Here is a 23,187-nt window from a genome sequence, read left to right as displayed (position 1 = left end):
TCCTGCCCCTAGATTCTTCAGAACAATTTTTTTTTAGATTCCATATATATGTATTAGCATACAGTATTTATTTTTCTCTTTCTGACTTACTTCACTCTGTATGACAGTCTCTAGGTCCATCCACCTCACTACAAATAAATCAATTTCATTTCTTTTTATAGCTGGGTAATACTCCATTGTATACATATTGCCACATCTTCTTTATCTATTCATCTGTCGATGGACACTTAGGTTGCTTCCATGTCCTGGCTATTGTAAATAGAGCTGCAATGAACATTGTGGTCCATGACTCTTTTTGAATTATGGTTTTCTCAGGGTATATGCCCAGTAGTGGAATTGCTGGGTCGTATGGTAGTTCTATTTTTAGTTTTTTAAGGAACCTCCATATTGTTCTCCATAGTGGCTGTATCAATTTACATTCCCACCAGCAGTGCAAGAGGGTTCCCTTTTCTCCACACCCTCTCCAGCATTTATTGTTTGTAGATATTTTGATGATGGCCATTCTGACTGGTGTGAGGTGATACTTCACTGTATTTGCATTTGCATTTCTCTAATGGTTAGTGATGTTGAGCATCCTTTCATGTGTTTGTTGATAATCTGTATATCTTCTTTGGAGAAATGTCTATTTAGGTGTTCTGCCCATTTTTGGATTGGGTTGTTTGTTTTCTTGTTATTGAGCTGCATGATCTGTCTGTATATTTTGGAGATTAATCCTTTGTCAATTGCTTCATTTGCAAATATATTCTCCCATTAAGAGGGTTGTCTTTTGGTCTTGTTTATGGTTTCCTTTGCTGTGCAAAAGCGTTTAAGTTTCATTAGGTCCCATTTGTTTATTTTTGTTTTTATTTCCATTTCTCTAGGCGATGGGTCAGAAAAGGATCTTGCTGGGATTTATGTCATGGAGTGTTCTGCTATGTTTTCCTTTAAGATTTTTATAGTGTCTGGCCTTACATTTAGATCTTTAATCCATTTTGAGTTTATTTTTGTGTATAGTGTTAGAGAGTGTTCCAATTTCATTCTTTTACATGTAGCTGTCCAGTTTTCCCAGCACCACTTACTGAAGAGGCTGTCTTTTCTCCATTGTATACACTTTCCTCCTTTATCAAAGATAAGGTGATACGTGCATGGGTTTACCTCTGGGCTTTCTATCCTTCCATTGATCTATATTTCTGTTTTTGTGCCAGTATCATACTGTCTTGATGACTGTAGCTTTGTAGTATAGTCTGAAGTCAGGGAGCCTAATTCCTCCAGCTCCGTTTTTCTTTCTCAAGATTGCTTTAGCTATTTGGGCTCTTTTTGGTTTCCATACAAATTGTGAAATTTTTTGTTCTAGTTCTGTGAAAAATAACAGTGGTAGTTTGATAGGGATTGCATTTAATCTGTAGATTGCTTTGGGTTGTAGAGTCATTTTCAAAATGTTGATTCTTCCCAATTAAGAACATGGTATATCTCTCCATCTGTTTGTATCATCTTTAATTTCTTTCTTCAGTGTCTTATACGTTTCTGCATGCAGGTCTTTTGTCTCCTTAAGTAGGTTTATTCCTAAGTATTTTATTATTTTTGTTGCAAAGGTAAATGGGAGTGTTTTCTTAATTTCTCTTTCAGATTTTTCATCATTACTGTTTAGGAATACAAGAGATTTCTGTGCATTAATTTTATATCCTGCTACTTCACCAAATTCACTGATTTACGTTTACCAGTTTTCTGGTAGCATCTTTAGGATTCTCTATGTATAGTATCATGTCATCTGCAAACAGTGGCAGTTTTACTTCTTTTCCAATTTGTATTCCTTTTATTTCTTTTTCTTCTCTGATTGCTGTGACTAAAACTTCCAAAACTATGTTGAATAATAGTGGTGAGAATGGGCAACCTTGTCTTGTTCCTGATCTTAGTGGAAATGGTTTCAGTTTTTCAACTTTGAGAACGATTTTGGCTGTGGGTTTGTCATATATGGCCTTTTTTATGTTGAGATAGGTTCCCTCTATGCCTACTTTCTGGAGAGTTTTTATCATAAATGGCTGTTGAATTTTTTTGAACGCTTTTTCTGCATCTACTGACATGATCATATGATTTTTCTCCTTCAATTTGTTAATATGGTTTATCACATTGATTGATTTGCATATATTGAAGAATCCTTGCATTCCTGGGTTAAACCTCACTTGATCATGGTGTATGAATCTTTTAATGTGCTGTTGGATTCTGTTTGCTAGTATTTTGTTGGCGATTTTTGCATCTATGTTCATCAGTGATATTGGTCTATAGTTATCTTTTTTGTGACGTCTTTGTCTGGTTTTGGTGTCAGGGAGATAGTGGCCTTGTAGAATAAGTTTGGGAGAGTTCCTCACTCTGGTATATTTTGGAAGAGTTTGAGAAGGATAGGTGTTAGCTCTTCTCTAAATGTTTGATAGAATTCGCCTGTGAAGCCATCTGGTCCTGGGCTTTTGTTTGTTGGAAGATTTTTAATCACAGTTTCAATTTCAGTGCTTGTGATTGGTCTGTTTATATTTTCTATTTCTTCCTGGTTCAGACTCGGGAGGTCATGCTTTTCTAATCTAAGAATTTGTCCATTTCTTCCAGGTTTTCCATTTTATTGGCATACAGTTGCTTGTAGTAATCTCTCATGACCCTTTGTATTTTTGCAGTGTCCGTTGTTACTTATCATTCTTCATTGCTCATTCTATTGATTTGAGCCTTCTCCCATTTTTCTTTACTAGTATGGCTCGTGATTTATCAATTTTGTTTATCTTCTCAAAGAACCAGCTTTTCATTTTACTGATCTCAGCTACTGTTTCCTTCATTTCTTTTTTATTTATTTCTGATCTGATTTTTATGATTTCTTTCTTTCTGCTAACCTTGGGGTTTTTTTGTTCTTCTTTCTCTAATTGCTTTAAGTGTAAGGTTAGGTTGTTTATTTGAGATGTTTCTTCTTTCTTGAGATAGGATTGTATTGCTATAAACTTCCCTCTTAGAACTGCTTTTGCTGCATCCCATAGGTTTGGGGTCATCTTGTTTTCACTGTCATTTGTTTCTAGGTATTTTTTGATTTCCTCTTTGATATCTTCAGTGATCTCTTGGTTATTTAGTAGTGTGTTTTTTAGCCTCCATGTGTTTGTATGTTTCACAGGTTTTTTCCTGTAATGGATATCTAGTCTCATAGCATTGCGGTCAGAAAAGATACTTGGTAAGATTTCAGTTTTCTTAAATTTACCAAGGCTTCATTTGTGACCCAAGATATGATCTGTCCTGGAGAATGTTCCATGAACACTTGAGAAGAAAGTGTATTCTGTTGTTTTTGGATGGAATATCCTATAAATATCAATTAAATCCATCTTGTTTAATGTATCATTTAAAGCTTGTGTTTCCTTTTTTATTTTCATTTTGGATGATCTGTCCATTGGTGAAAGTGGGGTGTTAAGATTCCCTACTATGATTGTGTTACTGTCGATTTCCCCTTTTATGGCTGTTAACATTTGCCTTATGTATTGAGGTGCTCCTATGTTGGGTGCATAAATATTTACAATTGTTATGTCTTCTTCTTGGATTGATCCCTTGATCATTATGTAGTGTCCTTCTTTTTTTCTTGTAATAGTATTTATTTTAAAGTGTATTTCGTGTGATATGAGAATCGCTACTCCAGCTTTCTTTTGATTTCCATTTGCATGGAATATGTTTTTCCATCCCCTCACTTTCAGTCTGTATGTGTCCCTAGGTCTGAAGTGGGTCTCTTGTAGACAGCATATGTACAGGTCTTGTTTTTGTATCCATTCAGCCAGTCTGTGTCTTTTGTTGGAGTATTTAATCCATTTACCTTTAAGGTAGTTATTGATATGTGTGTTCCTATTACCATTTTCTTAATTGTTTTGGGTTTGTTATTGTAGGTGTTTTCCTTCTCTTGTGTTTCCTGCATAGAGAAGTTCCTTTAGCATTTGTTGTAAAGCTGGTTTGGTGGTGCTGAATTCTCTTAACTTTTGCTTGTCTGTAAAGGTTTTAATTTCCTGTTGAATCTAAATGAGATCCTTGCTGGGTAGAGTAATCTTGGTTGTAGGTTTTTCCCTTTCATCATTTTAAATATGTCCTGCCACTCCCTTCTGGCTTGTAGAGTTTCTGCAGAAAGATCAGATGTTAACCATATGGGGATTCCCTTGTATGTTATTTGTTGCTTTTCCCTTGCTGCTTTTAATATTTTTTCTTTTTATTTAATTTTTGATAGTTTGATTAATATGTGTCTTGACGTGTTTCACCTTGGATTTATCCTGTATGGGACCCTCTGTGCTTGTGGACTTGATTGACTATTTTCTTTCCATTATTAGGGAAGTTTTCAAGTATAATCTCTTCAAATATTTTCTCAGTGCCTTTTTTTCTCTCTTCTTCTTTTGGGACCGCTATAATTCAAATGCTGGTGCATTTAATGTTTTCCCAGAGGTCTCTGAGCCTGTCCTCAATTCTCTTCATTCTTTTTTCTTTATCCTGCTCTGCAGTAGTTATTTCCACTATTTTATCTTCCAGGTCACTTATCCGTTCTTCTGCCTCAGTTTTTCTGCTATTGATTCCTTCTAGAGAGATTTTCATTTCATTTATTGTGTTGTTCATCACTGTTTGTTTGCTCTTTAGTTCTTCTAGGTCCTTGTTAAACGTTTCTTGTATTTTTTTAAATTATTTTTGCGGTATGCGGGCCTCTCACTGTTGTGGCCTCTACCATTGTGGAGCCCAGGCTCCGGACGCACAGGCTCAGCGGCCATGGCTCATGAGCCTAGCCACTCCGTGGCATGTGGGATCTTCCCAGACCGGGGCATGAACCCATGGTCCCTGCATCAGCAGGCGGACTCTCAACCACTGCGCCACCAGTGAAGCCCGTTTCTTGTATATTTTATTTCCAAGATTTCGGATCATCTTTACTGTCTTTACTCTGAATTCTTTTTCAGGTTGACTGCCTATTTCCTCTTCATTTATTTGGTTTGCTTGCTCCTTCGTCTGCTATGTATTTCTCTGTCTTCTCATTTCGCTTAACTTACTGTGTTTGGGGTCTCGTTTTCACAGGCTAGAGGTTCACAGTTCCCGTTGTTTTTGGTGTCTGACCCCGTGGGTGAGGTTGATTCAGTGGGTTGTGTAGGCTTCCTGGTGGAGGGGACTGGTGCCTGTGTTCTGGTGGATGAGACTAGATCTTGTCTTTCTGGTGGGCAGGACCATATCCGGTGGTGTGTTTTTGGGTGTCTGTGAACTTATTGTGATTTTAGGCAGCCTCTCTGCTAATGGGTGGGGTTGTGTTCCTGTCTTGCTAGTTGTTTGGCATAGGGTGTCCAGCACTGTAGCTTGCTGGTCGTTGAGTGGAGCTGGGTCTTCACGTTGAGATGGAGATCTCTGAAGGAGCTCTCGCCATTTGATATTACGTGGCTCTGGGAGGTCCCTGGTGGTCCAATGTCCTGAACTCAGCTCTCCCACCTCAGAGGCTTAGGCCTGACACCTGCTGGAGCACCTAGAGTCTGTCAGCCAAATGGCTCTGAAGAAAAGGGAGGAAAAAAAAGAAAGAAAGAAAAATAGTTATTAAAATAAAAAATAAAATATATATTATTAAAAATAAAAAGTAATTAATGAAAGAAGAGAGCAACCAAACCGAAAAGCAAATCCACCAATGATAACAAGTGCTAAAAACTATACTAAAAAAAACCCCCAAAAATCCGACAGAAAGAACCCTAGGACAAATGCTAAAAGCAAAGCTATACAGAAAAAAAATCACACAAAGAAGCATACATACTCACAAAGGGTGAACAAGGGAAATATATATATATATATATATATATATGTATATATATGTATATATATATAAAGAAAGGGAGAGAGCAACCAAATCAATAAACAAATCTACCTATGATAATAAGCTCTAAATACTAAACTAAGATAAACATAAAACCAGAAACAAATTAGGTGCAGAAAAGAAACCACAAGTCTATAGTTGCTCCCAAAGTCACCGCCTCAATTTTGGGATGATTCGTTGCCTATTCAGGTATTTCACAGATGCAGGGTACATTAATTTGATTGTAGAGATTTAATCCGCTGCTCCTGTGGCTGCATGGAGAGATATCCCTTTCTCTTCTTTGTTCGCACAGCTCCTGGGGTTCAGCTTTGGATTTGGCCTCACCTTTACATGTAGGTCGCCTGAGGCATCTGTTCCCCGCCCCGACAGGACAGGGTTAAAGTAGCTGCTGATTTGGGGACTCTGGCTCACTCAGGCCAGGGGGAGGGAGGGGTACGGCACGCAGGGCAAACCTGCAGCGGCGGAGGCCCACGTGACATCACAACAGCCTGAGGCGCGCCGTGTGTTCTCCCGGGGAAGTTTTCCCTGGATCACGGGACCCTGGCAGTGGCGGGCTCTACAGGCTTCCAGGAGGGGAGATGTGGATAGTAACCTGTGCTTGCACACAGTCTTCTTGGTGGCTGCAGTAGCAGCCTTAGCATTTCATGCCTGTCTCTGGGTTCTGTGCTGGTAGCTATGGCTCACGCCCATCTCTGGAGCTTGTTTAGGTGGTACTCTGAATCCCCTCTCTTCACGCACCCCAAAACAATGGTCTTTTGCCTCTTAGGCAATTCCAGACTTTTTCCCAGTCTCCCTCCTGGCTAGCTGTGGTGCACTAGCCCCCTTCAGGCTGTGTTCATGCAGCCAACCCCAGTCCTCTCCCTGGGTTCTGAATTCCGAAGCCCAAGCCTCAGCCTCCAGCCCCCACCCACCCCAGCAGGTGAGCAGACAAGCCTCTAAGGCTGGTGAGTCCTGGTCAGCAGTGATTCTCTGTTGCGAGAATCTCTCCGCTTTGCCCTCAGCACCCCTGTTGCTGTGCTCTCCTCCATGTCTCCGAAGCTTCCCCCCCCCGCCCACCCCCTATCTCTGCCAGTGAAGTGGCTTACTAGTGTGTGGAAACTATTCCTCCTTCACAGCTCCCTCCCAGAGGTGCAGGTCCCATCACTATTCTTTTGTCTCTGTTTTTTCTTTTTTCTTTTGCCCTACCCAAGTATGTGGGGAGTTTCTTGCCTTTTGGGAAGTCTGAGGTCTTCTGCCAGCGTTCAGTAGGTGTTCTGTAGGAGCTGTTCCTCATGTAGATGTATTTTTGATGTACTTGTGGGGAGGAAGGTGATCTCCATGTCTTACTCCTCTGCCGTCTTGAAGCTATCCACATGTGTCTTTTGGAATTATGGTTTTCTCTGGGCATATGCCCAGTAGAGGAATTGCTGGGTCCATCCTTTATAAATATGTTCTTTCTGATACTAACAGTCCTCTGAAATGAATAACAGAGTACTGCTTTATAAATACTAATTACTGGCAGAAGGAACATAGGCTGGATTTTATTATTTAATTACAAGAGGCAATGTGTCCCCCTCTCTGCCTTATTAAATGATGACTTTACTCTTACTCCCAGATAAGAATTATTACTATAAGCATGATACGTTAAGCCCAAAATATAATGAGCTGTGTCTGGTTGATTTGGAATACATCATTTGCCATAACATATGCTATTCTTACTACTCATTTTCTTCTCCCCATTTTTCAGAACAAATACAGTCAATTCATATTAGGCATTAGTCTTACTTATTTTGGGCCTTTATCTCTTCTGAGTAATTTTGGCCTCTGGTAAACTAGTTTCAATAAACTTTCTGAGATCAGCTTCATGAACCAGGAGGCCTAGACTGGGTCAATATGATTCCAGTTATCTGAATCAAAAGTGGAAAAAGTCAGTCAGATGCTTATCCTGCATACTGCCAAACATCTGGTTGTATTTGGAAACATTCATTAACAAAACATGTGAACGATTGACAACATTTCTCACTTCTTATGTATCTGTCTGTTGGAGTATAAAGACAACCTTGATAAGTTACTACATAAGAGAAAAAAAGTGTAGTAAGGTTATTATAGTTTCTAGAAACTATAGCGTGATGTTATCAGCATGAAAATGCTAAATTTATTTTTTATTGTAACATGTTGAATTTTCCTTTCTAAAGAATCTAATATGACTGCCTTGTTGAATGTCAGAATGATCTATTTTGGGGGGTAGCTAAAAACTATTTTGAGTAGAAACCTAGAGATATAAAATTAAATTAGGCAAGGCAACACTCCATGGCCCTATATATTAATGCTGGCAGAAGGTAAATCTGCACTGCTGATGGAAGCTGGATCATTATATGTGCTCTTTCTTGAGTCTTTTGCTGTATGAGATGAATGAATAGTTAATAAAATAAAAATTTATTTATTTAGAATTGAAAAGTATTTGGAACTCTGATTATGACATTACAGTCAAGTTGTAAAGTGAAAAAAACATACTTTCTTAAAGATGAGTAAGGCCAGACACTATAAAACTCTTGGAGGAAAACATAGGCAGAACACTCTTTGACATAAATCTTAGCAAGATCTTTTTTGACCCACCTCCTAGAGTAATAAGAATAAAAACAAAGATAAACAAATTGGACATAGTTAAACTTAAAAGCTTTTGCACAACAAAGGAAACCATAAACAAAACGAAAAGACAGCTCAAAGAATAAGAGAAAATATTTCCAAATGAGGCAACTGACAAAGGATTAATCTCCAAAATATACAAACAGCTCATGAAGCTCAGTATCAATAAAAATAAACAACCCAGTCCAAAAATGGGCAGAAGACCTAAATAGACATTTCTCCAAAGAAGACATACAAATGGCCGACGCACACACGAAAAGATGCTCAACATCACTAATTATTAGAGAAATGCAAATCAAAACTACAATGAGGTACCACCTGACACCTGTCAGAATGTCCATCATCAAAAAATCTACAAACAATAAATGCTGGAGAGGGTGTGGAGAAAAGGGAATCTTCATGCATTGTTGGTGAGAATGTAAATTGATAAAGCCACTATGGAGAACAGTATTCAGATTCCTTAAAAAACTAAATATGGAATTACCATATGACCCAGCAATCCCACTACTGGGAATATACCCAGAGAAAACCATAATTCAAAAGACACATGCACCCCATTGTTCATTGTAGTACTATTTAAAATAGCCAGGACATGGAAGCAACCTAAATGTCCGTCAACAGAGGAATGGATAAAGAAGATATGGTATATATATAAAACAGAATATTACTCAGTCATAAAAAGGAGCGAAATTGGTCATTTGTGCAGACGTGGATGGACTTAGAGTCTGTCATACAGAGTGAAGTAAGTCAGAAAGAGAAAAACAGATATTGTATATTAACACACATATGTGGAATCTGAAAAAAATTGGTACAGGCGATCTTATTTACAAAGCAGAAATAGAGACATAGAGAACAAACATATAGATGCCAAGGGCAAAAGGGGAGGTGGGATGAATTGGGAGATTGGGATTGACATATATACACTATTGATACTATGTATAAAATAACTAATGAGAACCTACTGTATAGCACAGGGAACTCTACTCAATGCTCTGTGGTGACCTAAATGAGAAGGTAATCCAAAAAAGAGGGGGGCTTCCCTGGTGGCGCAGTGGTTGAGAGTCCACCTGCCGATGCAGGGGACACAGGTTCATGCCCCAGTCTGGGAGGATCCCACATGCCGCGGAGCGGCTGGGCCTGTGAGCCATGGCCGCTGAGCCTGCACGTCCGGAGCCTGTGCTCCGCAACGGGAGAGACCACGGCAGTGAGAGGCCCGCGTACCACAAAAAAAAAAAAAAAAAAGAGGGGCTATATGTATACATATAGCTGATTCACTTTGCTGTACAGTATAAACTAACACAATATTGCATCTATACTCCAATAAAAAATTTTTTAAAATAAAGAAGGAATACTTTAGACTCCTGAGAGGTTTTTAGTGATGTGTATGTGTGTTACAACTTTTGAAAATCTAGTATTAGCTTTAGAAAGGGTGAGTGAGTGAGAAGTTTGAACTTGGTATAAAAAGTAATATGAAAACATAGAAAGAACATTAAATTAGCAGGTGGGAGACCTACAGTCTGATTAAAGATATCCTTTGACTTGATGTAAAGTTCTTAGAAAAGTCATTTTCCATCTCTGGGATACAGATTCCTCAATAATAAATGAGGGTGTTTTATTATATGATCTCCAGAATCTGTTGTTATACTAAAATTCAAGGATGTATTCAAAAATTATGGTTAAGTAGTTCTAATGTTATACTATAAGTAATAATGAAATACAATCTATTTATGAAAATCAGATTTTATAAGCTAGATTTTTAAGAAAATATCTCTTCGTGAAGAATGACATTTTCCCATGAATTAATAACTCAAAAAACGTATGATTCAGAATTCTACCAAAGTATTGCATTGTATCTTTAAGGTTCAAGAGAGATCTATTTCTATGCCTTACAACCAGGATCGTGTACATCGTGTCAAGTTCTCTTCAAGGTATGTGTCTCTGATTTCTATATTCAGATTACTCTGATTTACTGTCATATGAGAAATTAAAGCTTATTTATTTGATACTAAGTTCTGTGTGAATTCAAAACTAAAATATTAATGACAACATAGTCATCAATGATATCACTGGCCCATATTTAAAACCTTAAAACTGCAACAATCCATTAACTAGATCTTTCACCTTTGGACATACTGCAATCTCAGTGTTATTTAGTTTGATGATTAGCTGGTAACATTCACAATTTAATAACACAAACAGCAGTGAATTCTTGGACAGCGTTCAATTAGTAATTTACAATAAAAAGATGTGAAATTTCATGTGTATCATGTACACTTCAATTACATGATATGTGTGATGTACTACATGGTAAAACACACACACAATCGCTAACCTCAGAACCTAATGCCACAGAATGGGCAAACCTAAAATAACCTATAGGGAAAATCAAATCTAAAACTCAATATTATAGCAATATTTTATACCAGTCACTGTAATTTTTAACTCTGTAATATTGATAATCTTCAGTAATTTTCAAAGATCATGTTTCATATTTTAGATGTATGCAATGTGTTATATTTGGGGTTTTTTTACATCTTTATTGGAGTATAATTGGTTTACAATGGTGTGTTAGTTTCTGCTTTATAACAAAGAGAATCAGTTATACATATACATATGTTCCCATCTTATCTCTTCCCTCTTGCGTCTCCCTCCCTCCCACCCTCCCTATCCCACCCCTCTAGGTGGTCACAAAGCACCAAGCTGATCTCCCTGTGCTATGCGGCTGCTTCCCACTAGCTATCTATTTTACGTTTGGTAGTGTATATATGTCCATGCCACTCTCTCGCTTTGTCACAGCTTACCCTTCCCCCTCCACATATCCTCAAGTCCATTCTCTAGTAGGTCTGTGTCTTTATTCCTGTCTTACCCCTAGGTTCTTCATGACATATTTTTTGAATGCTAAATTTTAATTTAGATGTTCCTTGAAAATCATACCCCTTCCAACTCCAACTCATAGTGGAGAGAACTTAACCTATATTCATTCACTCAGTCATTCAGTAAATACTTATTGAGTACTTACTGTATTCAAGATTCTGGACAGTATGGTCAGATAGCATAGAGCTGATAGTATTTAGCATGTATATTCTTATCTTATTATTCTTTAAAACCCCCATGTATTTGTGTCCTTAGATTTAACTGGTGTGCAGAAATTTTGAAAAATTTTAAAGCAAGATTGGGAACTTTCTCTTACTATGCATTCAATGAATGAGTTGTCATGATCCTTCTGACAACAAAGGGGGAGAAATCAGTTTAGTTTTGTGTATCTGTTTTGGTATCATGGGGTATGATATAAAATCAATATAACTGTTAAGCATGGGGTATATAAAAATCAATATTGCTACTAAACTGGAATTGGTTGTTCTTCTTACAAAAAAGGGTTTTGAATTTATGAATTGCATATATATTTACTTTAAATATGGTTATATTTATGAAATCAATTTAACTGAAACTTAAGTCTTTCCTGAAATTTGGGGTCATAGAAAAGACTCTTGTCTGTTCTAGGCCTAAATCAATAACCAAAGTCCTTCCTATTTAGAAATTCCAAAGCAGCTATAAAATTTAGCAGAACTGGTCCAAAGAAACTTTCTAAATATTCCCTGAATTTGAATAGTGAAAACTAAAGTGTCCTATCTATTTATCCACGTATCTAAATTAGGAACAGGACATTAAAAAACACAAATTCCAAGCATTTGAAATAAGGATTATAATAGTGGAATATTTAACATAAAAATAACTTAGTTTTTATCATGTTAAAATACTCACATACACTATAAATTTATGTTTCTTGCTGTTTTACCCAGGTAGCAATAATGTCTGAATATTAGCTTAAAGAAAGTTCATAGAAATTTTTAGAAATAAATATATATGTGAAGGAAACATACTTGTATAAAGACAATTTTTTATATTTTGGAAATTGTTTCTCTCTTCTAGATAAAAGAGCAGATCTGGGGAAATTGGAAAATATTACTTAAGCTCTACTTCTTTTTAGTTTGATATATACCCATATACTTAAAACTTTTGTTGGTCTTGATGTGGAGTTGTACATTCCCTTTATGAATGTTAGGATGTGACACATGCTTTTCTGTCTTTTCATTAGTGTTCCTCAGCGGTCTCTTTTGGAACAAGCTCAGAAGCCCATTGACATGAGACAAAGAAGTTCGCAAAATCCTCAAAATTGCCCAGCAGCATCAGGTGATTCAAAGCACAAAGTTTAAACAGTCAAAACGGAGTTAATGTTTAATAGTTTATTTTGCAAAAGTTAAGAAAGAATTTCAAGAAGGAATGAATCAATAGTGTCAGGGAAGCCAAGTAAGATTAAGACCAGGAGGCCGTTGGATTTGGCAATTAGGTGATCAGTGATGACCTTTGAGAAATGGAAAGTAATTTTTCTGAAGTTTCTTCTTTCAGTTGGGTAGTAGTTAAGAATGTGTCTAGGGAGGCGGGAGGGGGGGTCAGCTTTAGTTTCTAAACCATGTGTGAAAAATATGGGAAAGGAATTTGAGAGAGGCTTCTACAACAGGCTAAAATTTATAGGCAATCTTTAGAATATTGAAATATTAAATGGAGTAGTTGCGGGCATGTGTTTTATTTATCAGTTTGTTATTTCACCTCCCCAAAGTAAGATATATACAGTATCTCTTAAATGTTAAAAATTAATGTAGTTACTCAAAATGAAAAATTAATCCATAAAATCATAGAAAATAACTTTACAAACTGTGATATGAATTTCAAATAAGTATTTTATTTTATGATGTACTTTTGAGACAGTTTAAATGAATTATAGATTTGTGACATATCAGATAAACAAAGTGAAAAGTTATGCCTTGGGTCATAAAATCTTGCACTATCTACTTTTAAGCAATTCAAGTAAGTTAAGTAAGGGAAAAATGCCTGACTGAGTCCCCAAGTTGTCTGTAAAATATAGCATATAGATTTTATTAAAATGTCAATAATTAAATGGATATATAGGTACACTGTATGAAAATCATATAGTCGAAGACCTGAATTTTAAAACCCCATTCTTCTTCTTAGGAGACTCAGATAATGGCATAATTCTTTTAAATGGTAGTGTCCCCTTGTGCAGAAATACTATCTTGTGAGAAATAAGATAAGCCTGTGTGAAGAGAAACTTTAGGACTTTTTTCCCCAGAATCTTTCTGGTTTGACTAGGGTTAATTTTGCTAATACTGAAGAAACAGCTAAAACTTTAAGGTTTATTCATATTGTATATTTTGAAATAAGGAAACTCTGGAATAGGCCCCAAAACGTTTATGAACAGTGGTGGGAGGGAGAAAGGGAGAGTATCTGGGTAGATAATAGCTAAAGTTCTTTTTAGCTCTAAAATTCTTTTATTTTATTGTGTGTGCTACATAGATGATTTGAAGTTCCCATGAGACTCAATACTTCATGATGCAGGAAATCAGAACACCTTACTACAAATTTGCCTCAAAATCTCAGACATTCACCCAAACTTCTTACTTAGCCTAATGATACACCAAAAGACCTGAGAGAAAATAGTTTCCTACGGAAAGATAATAAATTGCAAAAGTACAACAGTGTCAGACGATGTGAACATAAAGTGTAAGATGTGTTCAGTACAATATTCTCAAAAGATAGAAATGTTTTCAAATACATGCTTTTTCGAGTTCTAGTGTCAATACTTTGGCTATGTATCAAGGCTGCAAATAAAAGAGGGATGGTACTATTTATCTTCAAATTCCAAGCACACAAAAACCATAAAAAGGGACATGAGAGTCCCCTTAGTGAAGCTTTTTCTAAGTACACTCACCCAGATCTACTGATCTTTGAGCCTAAATATTCTCACTCTATTTTAACCACAGATGTTATTTACTATACCACAAATCTTAATATCAAAAATCCAGTCTTCTGGGCTTCCCTGGTGGCGCAGTGGTTGAGAGTCCGCCTGCCGATGCAGGGGACACGGGTTCGTGCCCTGATCCAGGAAGATCCCACATGCCGCGGGAGCGGCTTGGCCTGTGAGCCATGGCCGCTGAGCCTGTGCGTCCAGAGCCTGCGCTCTGCAACGGGAGAGGCCACAACAGTGAGAGGCCTGTGTACCGCAAAAAAAAAAAAAAAAATCCAGACTTCTAATCCAGACAAATTTGCATTTTAAATGGAAATATTTACACTATAGAAATGAGCTGTGCATTGTGATACAACTAGCAAAATGTGGCTATTAAAATTAAAACTAAAATGAAAATGAAGTTAAATTTTAAATTCAACCTCTCAGACACACTGGCCATATTTCAAATGCTCAATAGCCATGTGTGGATAGTGGCTACTGTATTGGACAATGCAGATACAGAATATTTCTATTACTGCAGAAAGTTCTATTGCAGAGAGCTTCTATAGAAGGGTTCCTGGCTTTATAAAAAAGGCTAAGATTTGCCACTTTTCAGTTGTTCACTTTTCAACTGTATTGAAATACTTGAAGATATATCATTGAGTAGAAATTGGGGGATTAAGATTCAAGAGTCAACTCTCCTCTTGAAAGTTTTGTCTAATCCATCATCTTCTAGTATACTGTTGGGCTCTTTTTCTACTGGTTAGTATGGGAGGCCAGAAATACCACCCAGCCCTTCCTTTTCTTGATACATTCTCTTTTTTCCATGGGACTATCTGTATACCAGTCTTATTATGTACCTTGTTACACAGATAGAGAGAAATACCTAGCAAGTGTACACTTAATACTGAAAAAAAAAAAGCCATGCAGGTCTAACAGAACAAACCTTGAGCCTGTCACTGTCTGTGAAAACAGAACATAGGATCTTAGCCCCATAAGAATTTACCAAGTGATATCTCCAGAATGGAAAGAGACTACAAGAAAAATACCAAGGGATTGAACTGGTACACTATAAAAATGAAGTCCATGGCTGTGATCACAACTGTTACTAATGTCTTTTTGGCATTCCACAGAATCTTCTTCTGAGGAAGAGAGCCCTGTGACCAGGAGGAGGTCCCAGTCATCACCACCTTATTCTACTATTGATCAGAGGTTGCTGGTTGACATCCATGTAGGTTTCCATCTTAACTCTTAAAGCATTTATATCTGTTCTTTTTAAATTTCAATTTCTTTTAACTTACATATTTTCAGCTTCATTCGAGGGAAAGGCTAAAGTGTTCAGTTTTTAAATTAATCTTTCAAATATATATTTCTATTGGTATGTCAGTATGCAGAATATGAAATCTAGAAATTAAATTTAATCGATGTAAAAACATTTAATGTAAAATGTTTTGTAATGTAAAATATAAAAACATTTAATCTATCATAAAATATTTTACTTTCACATTCTTGTGTCATAACATATTCGGGAGAGGAGTGATAAAAAGCTATTTGCAGAAGCTAATCTCAAATTAAGGAGTAAGGTTTAGATGCTCAGTTTTTGTCTAATATTTCGTGGATGATGAGGCAATGCATAAAGATAAAACATTTAGCAAAAAATAAAATGCCTTCCAATTTCATAAATAAAAAGGCCTTCTACTTATTTTTGCAGTTTGCTTTCAGATCATTCTGTTTTACTTTTGTAATTACCTCTACCCTACTACACATACACCCCTTTCAGATTGCTCAGAGGTTGCTTATAGGACACATACCATACTTAAAGGTGAATTTATATGAATTTACTTCTTAGAAGTGTTTACATTACTTTAATACAACCTATGTTGTATAAAACTAGAGCTGGGAAATTAACATATCAACTTTAAGAGCTAATCCCAATATCAAAGGATAAAGCAAAAGGAAAAAAGTGACAGTCTTCTCTAGAATGTTAAATCATCTGTTCTCTTCTCCAGCACCAAAACCAAATGTCTAGTTCTCAGCAGATAAGTAGGACTAATATAAAACAAAGTGAGTAAATTTTGCCCTGTGTGATCCAGAAAGGCCATTAATGATCATAGCCTGAGGTTTGGGTTTTGGCAGCTCATCCTCACAAAAATGTTGGCTCTATATAGTGAGTGAACATCTTCATTTCAATTGAAAATACATTTTAAAATATTATCAGCCTGGAAGCTTTCCAATCTAGAAGAAAATGAAAGGCTACTAGAGACTACATTAACCTTTCTTGTGCACACAGGTTCCAGATGGATTTAAAGTAGGAAAAATATCACCCCCTGTTTACTTGACAAATGAATGGGTAGGCTATAATGCACTCTCTGAAATCTTCCGGAATGATTGGTTAACTCCTGCACCTGTCATTCAGCCACCTGAAGAGGATGGTGATTATGTTGAACTCTATGATGCTGGTGCTGATACTGATGGTGATGATGATGATTCTAATGATGCTTATGAAGATACATATGACCATGACAATGGCTGTGATGAGTTGGATAACCAGGTTGATCAGGCTAATGATGCTGGTGAAGACCAAGATGATGATGACAATGATGAGGTTGTTGATGACAAAGGCAATAGTCGTGATGATGCTCCTAGTTGGCCAAGGTTGGTTTTTCTGGATTACTTGCATTATCCATATTTTATCATTTCAAAACTATTTGCATCTTTGGTTTACTTTTAAAATTTATTACCAAGAGGATGAATGAATTGCACTTGCATGTTGGTAAATGGTTGATTTTCAACAATAGATTTTAAATTATTTTAATGCAAAACACTTAATTTTGCATTTCTTGTAATACTATATTTTATTAGCATTCAACTATTTATTAAGTTCTTTATAACTGGACCTGTCTGGGTGTTTCTGTTAAAATTAATGCTACTGAATCATTCTACTCTGTAAAACACAATGAGTGTGAGAAATGGGCTGACAAATTAAGTAGTGTGCCTATTAATAATTGTAAGTTGAAGCCCTGATGTTTGTTAACAAAATCTCTAAATTTGCTGAGAAAAATGAAGTGCAAACATGATACTCACTTGATAGTTTTAAGCTCCAACTTACTAACATAGCATTATCCTTGGGATTCTGAAGACTGCTGTAACTAAATTCAGTGCTTGTTCAATTTTATCTTCTTATAGAGTAGCTACTCAAAGAGGTAATATTTAGTGAAGTAGTGTTTTTGGCATACCACCAGTATGCTATATATATATATATATAGTTACTTGTTCCTGCTCTATAAGCAGCCAGTGTGTTCTTATTTACATGTGCTTATGGTTTGTATTTAAACTGCTCTCAAAGGTGATTCATTAATATAGTATATTTTTAGAAAAGTAATTAACAGTGGGAGAATTGTTTGCTTTATAATATTGAAATCCATATTTTATTTTAATTTTCAAATGTTACTGGGGATATACATGACAGAACAGACTACAATTCATTCAACATTTTTTCTTTTTTGCCAACTAAAAAACTACCAGGAATTCCGTTCTTAAATTCATTTGCTTTTAGAATTATCATAGGTACATATTTATGTTGTCCCTTATGCAAAAGATCATTGAGACATTTTGCTAAGCTTGGTGTTCTTAGCAAATAATTAAGTGACTATCTTAACTTAATGAGATCTATATTACTGAACTTCCTGATGATAATAGTAGAACAATCAATGGAAATCTGTTGCAAAGCAGACAATACACATGTTAGAAAATAAAGGCACATGTTTAAATTAACATAAATTACATATATTATAAGAATTATTTAAATATGTTGTGGTTGAACCAAAAATATGGGCTTGATCATTCATGTGGCTGTGAAGTTGCTAATGCATGAAGTAGTCTACGGTTTAAGAAAATAAAACATATTATTGCTACTAACCTAACACATGTTCCTAATAAAGGATGCAAGTTCTCTTCCATCTGCCATCCAAATGCAGCCAGGGAATTGACAGTGGCTATGGTGTTAATTTAATATTTAAGACTGACAAGACATAGGGACATTTTTCATATCTATATCATACCAGTAGTGTTCACATAGAACAAAAACATGCCTGGAGATAGTACATATGTGTAAGGCATACTAATTTTGTTTCATTTGTTGACTTTCAAATATGTTTTTGTTGGGTGGTTTTCTATCATTAATTGGATCTTGTTATCAGACCAAGCTGTGGCAGAGGTGGAAGTTACAAGCAAGATGGTAAAGATGGAAGTGATGGAGGGGAAGGAACTTTCAGCAGCAATGGAAGCCAGAGAGCTAGTAGAAGCCACGGAGGAAGTACAGCCATTAGGGGCAGTGAAGCCATTGGAGACCATGAAGGACACAGAGCCAATACAGGCAGTGGAAGAAGAGGCAAAGAGAGTAATGGAAATGAGGGAATCAGTGGAACCAATGAAGAGAGTGAAGCCCTTGAACTCAATGGAGAAGAAAATTGCTCAGAGATACATGATCCAGTATTGGAGAGACCAGCATCCCAGGAATTTGAACATAAACCAGAGGTAATGCGCCATTTGAAAAGGAGAATGAACTCTTCTCCTTGTGAATGCATTTCTTCATGTGATATGTCATATTTCCAGCCATTACAAATATATTTTAAACTTCTATCCCAAAGCCTTAAAGACTTTTAATTATAGCTGTAGATAGATCTTTATTTCTTCTAATTTGGATGGTTCCTATTTTCTTCCAGGGACAAAAATATCTTATTTGTTTACCTTTATTACTCAGATCACATGCTTGGGATAGTGTCTCTTAACACATACATTTTTCTGGGAAGTTTTATTGTGATAAAATACACATAACATAAAATTTTATGTTTTAACCATTTTTTAAGTGTACAGTTCAGTGGAATTAAGTACATTCACGATGTTTTACAACAATTACTACTATTCATTTCTGGAAATTTTTTATCATCTCAAACAAACAATTTACTCCCCATTATCCCTCCCCCCAGTCCCTAATAACCTCTATTCTGCTTTCTGTGTAGGTACCTTATATAGGCAGAATCATACAATATTTGTCCTTTTGTGTCTGTATTTCACTTAGCATAATATTTTCAAGGTTCATCCATTTTGTAGCATGTATCAGAATTTCCTTCCTTTTTAAGGCTGAATAAGATTCTGTAGTATGAATATATCACATTTTGTTTATCCATTCATATGTTGATAGACACTTGGGTCGTTTTCACCTTTGGCTGCTGTGAACATTGGTATACAAATATCAGTTGTTGGAGTCTCTCTTTTTAATTCTTTGAGCTATATACCTAGGAGTGGAATTGTTATCTTCTATTTTAACTATTTGAGGAAGTGTTAACACATACAATTTAAAACAGAAGTAGTGTACTGTGTTTAGACAATTATTTTGTCATTCACAAAATATTTACAGTCTTTATAGATATGTTTTAAAATACTCAAGTAGCTTCACATATGCTAGATAAATAGGAATTACCACAGAGATTTCCTGGAACACGTGGGTTTTGAACTAATTCTTGACAAATGGGGAGTATTGGATATCTGAAAACAGAGATGAGATTCCAGACAAAGGAAAAATCATGCCAATTTATTTTCCCAGCCTATTGTCCTATCATAACTAGCTTAGAAGATGCCATGCTCTTTCATGAATTAGTGACCATGTTCAAGCACTTCCTTTTGTCTATAAGGCTTCCCCTTACCTCTTCTCTGCTTGTGAACTAGTCATCCTTCATGATCCAACTCATATATCATCTTTGACTTCCCAAGGCAGAATTACACACCCCTTCATCTGCACTTGCAAGCATTTTGCCCATCGTTTTATTTTAGTACTTATGACTTTGTAATTTATTTATTTGTTTACTTGCTCTTCTGTCACGATAGATTGTAAACTCTTAAAAGGCAGGAACTATTTTTAATCCATCCTTGATTACTTTTCTTTACCTACTCACACAATCCCAGGGTCCAACCTAGGGCTTCGTCTATGGCAGGCATACAGTAATTACGGAAGAAATCAATGAAGGAAGGAAACAAAGAAAACAAGGAAGGAGGAAACTCCCTAGATGGTTTCCAATGGGAAAGCAACATCAGCGGGAAAGTATCTATGTCTGCCTCTCTATCTGTCTATCTATCTATCTACCTATCTATCTATCTGTCTATCTAGCTATCTTTCCATCCATCCATCCATCCTACCTACCTACTACCTACCTACCTAACTGCCTACCTACTTATCTTAATTAAAAACATTAAAAAAGGATGTCCCAGGACAGTTTTCATAGCACCCCTGGTTATCTCCAGTTATCTTAAGAAATGTTTTTGACGTTTACAGAGTAAATGGATCTTTTTATTTTAATTTTTTTTAGGATGAGATAATCTTTTATTTTTTTAATTTAACATCTTTATTGGAGTATAATTGCTTTACAATGGTGTGTTAGTTTCTGCTTTATAACAAAGTGAATCAGTTATATATATACATATGTTCCCATATCTCTTCCCTCTTGCGTCTCCCTCCCTCCCACCCTCCCTATCCCACCCCTCTAGGTGGTCACAAAGCACCGAGCTGATCTCCCATTGCTATGCGGCAACACTTTTGTGGCAGGAAAGGTCATAAAAACAAGTCTTTGACAGGGCAGCACAGCTGTCTCAATCACTGTTTAGAAACAAAGAAATGCTTATCAGCAAACAGGCTTACCAAAACCTGTTGGTATGTTTTTCCACAGGATATGGCATCCCACATAAATTCTGTCACATTTTGTGACTTTTATCGTTGAATTTCTTCTCTGTAAATTAATGGAATCTGGCTAAATTTTCACTGAAGCATGTTCACACTCTTGAATTTGTGTTAGTTGATTTTCCATCATTAGCTTTGTCATTTGACAAAATGGAATTGAATCTACCATAGCATAGCTGAATGTAAGCTTTGGAATCAAACAGACTTTGGCTTCAAACTGATCCTCTTAATTATCTCTATGACCTTGAATAAATTATATAACTTCGCTAAGCTTTAGTTTCCTTATAAGTAAAATGGAGATGATCTTACTTTTTGGGTTGTTGCAAGGATTCACAACAATATGTAAATAAGATGCCTAGCAGGGTATCTAATGCATAGTAAAAACTCCACAAATTTTAGGTCCGTAAATTATACAGCTAAGGAGTTCATGCTCCTTGAATTTCTACTTTGGCATCAGTTGTCTCAATATAGGTTAGTTAGTTTTGGGTTTTTTTTCGGTACGTGGGCCTTTCACTATTGTGGCCTCTCCCGTTGCGGAGCACAGGCTCTGGACGTGCAGGCTCAGCGGCCATGGCTCACGGGCCCAGCCGCTCCGCGGCATGTGGGATCTTCCCAGACCGGGGCATGAACCCGTGTCCCCTGCATCGGCAGGCGGACTCTCAACCACTGCGCCACCAGGGAAGCCCTATTTCTTTTTTGATAACATTGTTGAGTTCTACTGGTAAATGTGGATTTTATAAGGATAAAGAATTATAAGATGTTACAAATTTTGTATTCTCTTTTTCAAATAACCGCTAGGCATATCATATTTCTCTCACTGTTAATTTCCTAATAAAGTCAAAATAAATTTTTAATCATCTTTTAGGAGTTAGGTGGTAGAAGTGAAGCCTCAAATGCCGTTGCCTCAGGCGCTGCACCTGCAGCACCTGGTGATGAGAATGACACTATGGACATATCAGAAGTATCAACAGAATCAGGTTTTTCTGCCAGCCACTCATCTCCTTCCAAAGGTTCTGAAGGGGCTGCAAATGCTGACTTTGCCAGTACCATCTGTAAGTGTATTTAATATAATCTCCGAATGCTGCAGTCTGTTCACATATTAAATACAGTGTTTGACCACTGGTTCATTATCAGAAAAGAATCAAATCATTCTGATACTCATTTGACATAAATTCAGATGGATGTATATATATTTTTAAATCTACTCTTCACTTAGTCTTTATGGCACCTAAATTTGAACTACAATTGAGAAATTGGGTCCCTCTTCTGGATTTTACTTGCAATTTAATCACAGTAACTTGAAGTATATTCATATTCAGAAATGTATTCTGACCATCTTGATTTGTGTTAACTGATGGTTTAGGATTTATAGAAATTATAGCTCCAATAAAAAAATAAAATACAGTAAAGGAAAAGGAATATTTCTAAGCTATGTCTCATTTGTGGAAACACTCAAGCGCATATGGTGTAAGTTCTCTCAATATCTTCTCTTCACAGTATATGCTGGATTAGTGGAAGTACCTGAGAAATCATCTAAGCAACCCTCTGAAGTCAATGTTAACCCACTCTATGTCTCTCCTGAATGTAAAAAACCACTAATCCACATGTATGAAAAGGAATTCACTTCTGAGATCTGCTGTGGTTCTTTGTGGGGTGAGTTTTGTTTCTTAAAACTGAGTTGTTATACTTTAAAGAATATATTTTTATCTATATAGCAAACTTGTGAAAAATCATAGATGTAAACATGTGTTTGCTATTGAAAAACCATTTCCAAGTATATACATATATACACATACATATACACACACAGTAGTTAACTTGCTTATTTATTTACTTGCTGATTTATTTTTACACAATGCAGTTTGCTGTTTGAATTACTTCCTACCCTTTTTATTCTGTTTTTCTTTACGGCCCAAATTAACTTGGCTAAAATATAAAATTGGACTAGGTTATGATTATTTGAAAATTCAAGCTTAGCATTTTTAATTTGGGCAGAATGCAACATATAATACCTAATGAGATATTAAAAGAAATTTCTTCAGGTTCTTGTTTTTAAAATATCTTGAGGATTTGTAGAGAAAGTTCCTTGTGTAATATCTTAACTTTGATAGACTTTTTCAACCTTTTGTTCCAGAAGAATTGTAACCACATTGGTAATGCTGAGACAATATTTTACCTCAAGCGGGTCTGAATCATAAATGAAACAGAATAAAT

At 36.2% G+C, this 23,187-nt stretch overlaps 1 protein-coding gene across 3 annotated transcripts in view; it reads left to right on the top strand.

Moving 5' to 3' along the window:
• The window catches only part of NRK (Nik related kinase), a 166,860-nt gene that overhangs the window by 123,460 nt on the left and 20,213 nt on the right, over window positions 1-23,187 (top strand). For 2 of the 3 annotated variants that reach the window (XM_067722526.1, XM_067722525.1), the window contains exons 15-21: window positions 10,298-10,365; window positions 12,534-12,628; window positions 15,374-15,471; window positions 16,531-16,895; window positions 18,440-18,776; window positions 21,839-22,025; window positions 22,471-22,626. In XM_067722526.1, coding sequence (XP_067578627.1) covers window positions 10,298-10,365; window positions 12,534-12,628; window positions 15,374-15,471; window positions 16,531-16,895; window positions 18,440-18,776; window positions 21,839-22,025; window positions 22,471-22,626 — 1,306 coding nt within the window. The remainder of the gene's footprint in view (window positions 1-10,297; window positions 10,366-12,533; window positions 12,629-15,373; window positions 15,472-16,530; window positions 16,896-18,439; window positions 18,777-21,838; window positions 22,026-22,470; window positions 22,627-23,187) is intronic. The other variant, XM_067722527.1, reaches the window with a different exon arrangement.

Source organism: Pseudorca crassidens, chromosome X (assembly GCF_039906515.1).
Source record: "Pseudorca crassidens isolate mPseCra1 chromosome X, mPseCra1.hap1, whole genome shotgun sequence".
Classification (NCBI taxonomy): domain Eukaryota; kingdom Metazoa; phylum Chordata; class Mammalia; order Artiodactyla; family Delphinidae; genus Pseudorca; species Pseudorca crassidens.
Note: the sequence above shows the minus strand (reverse complement) of the source record. Positions and strands in the feature narration are given on the sequence as shown.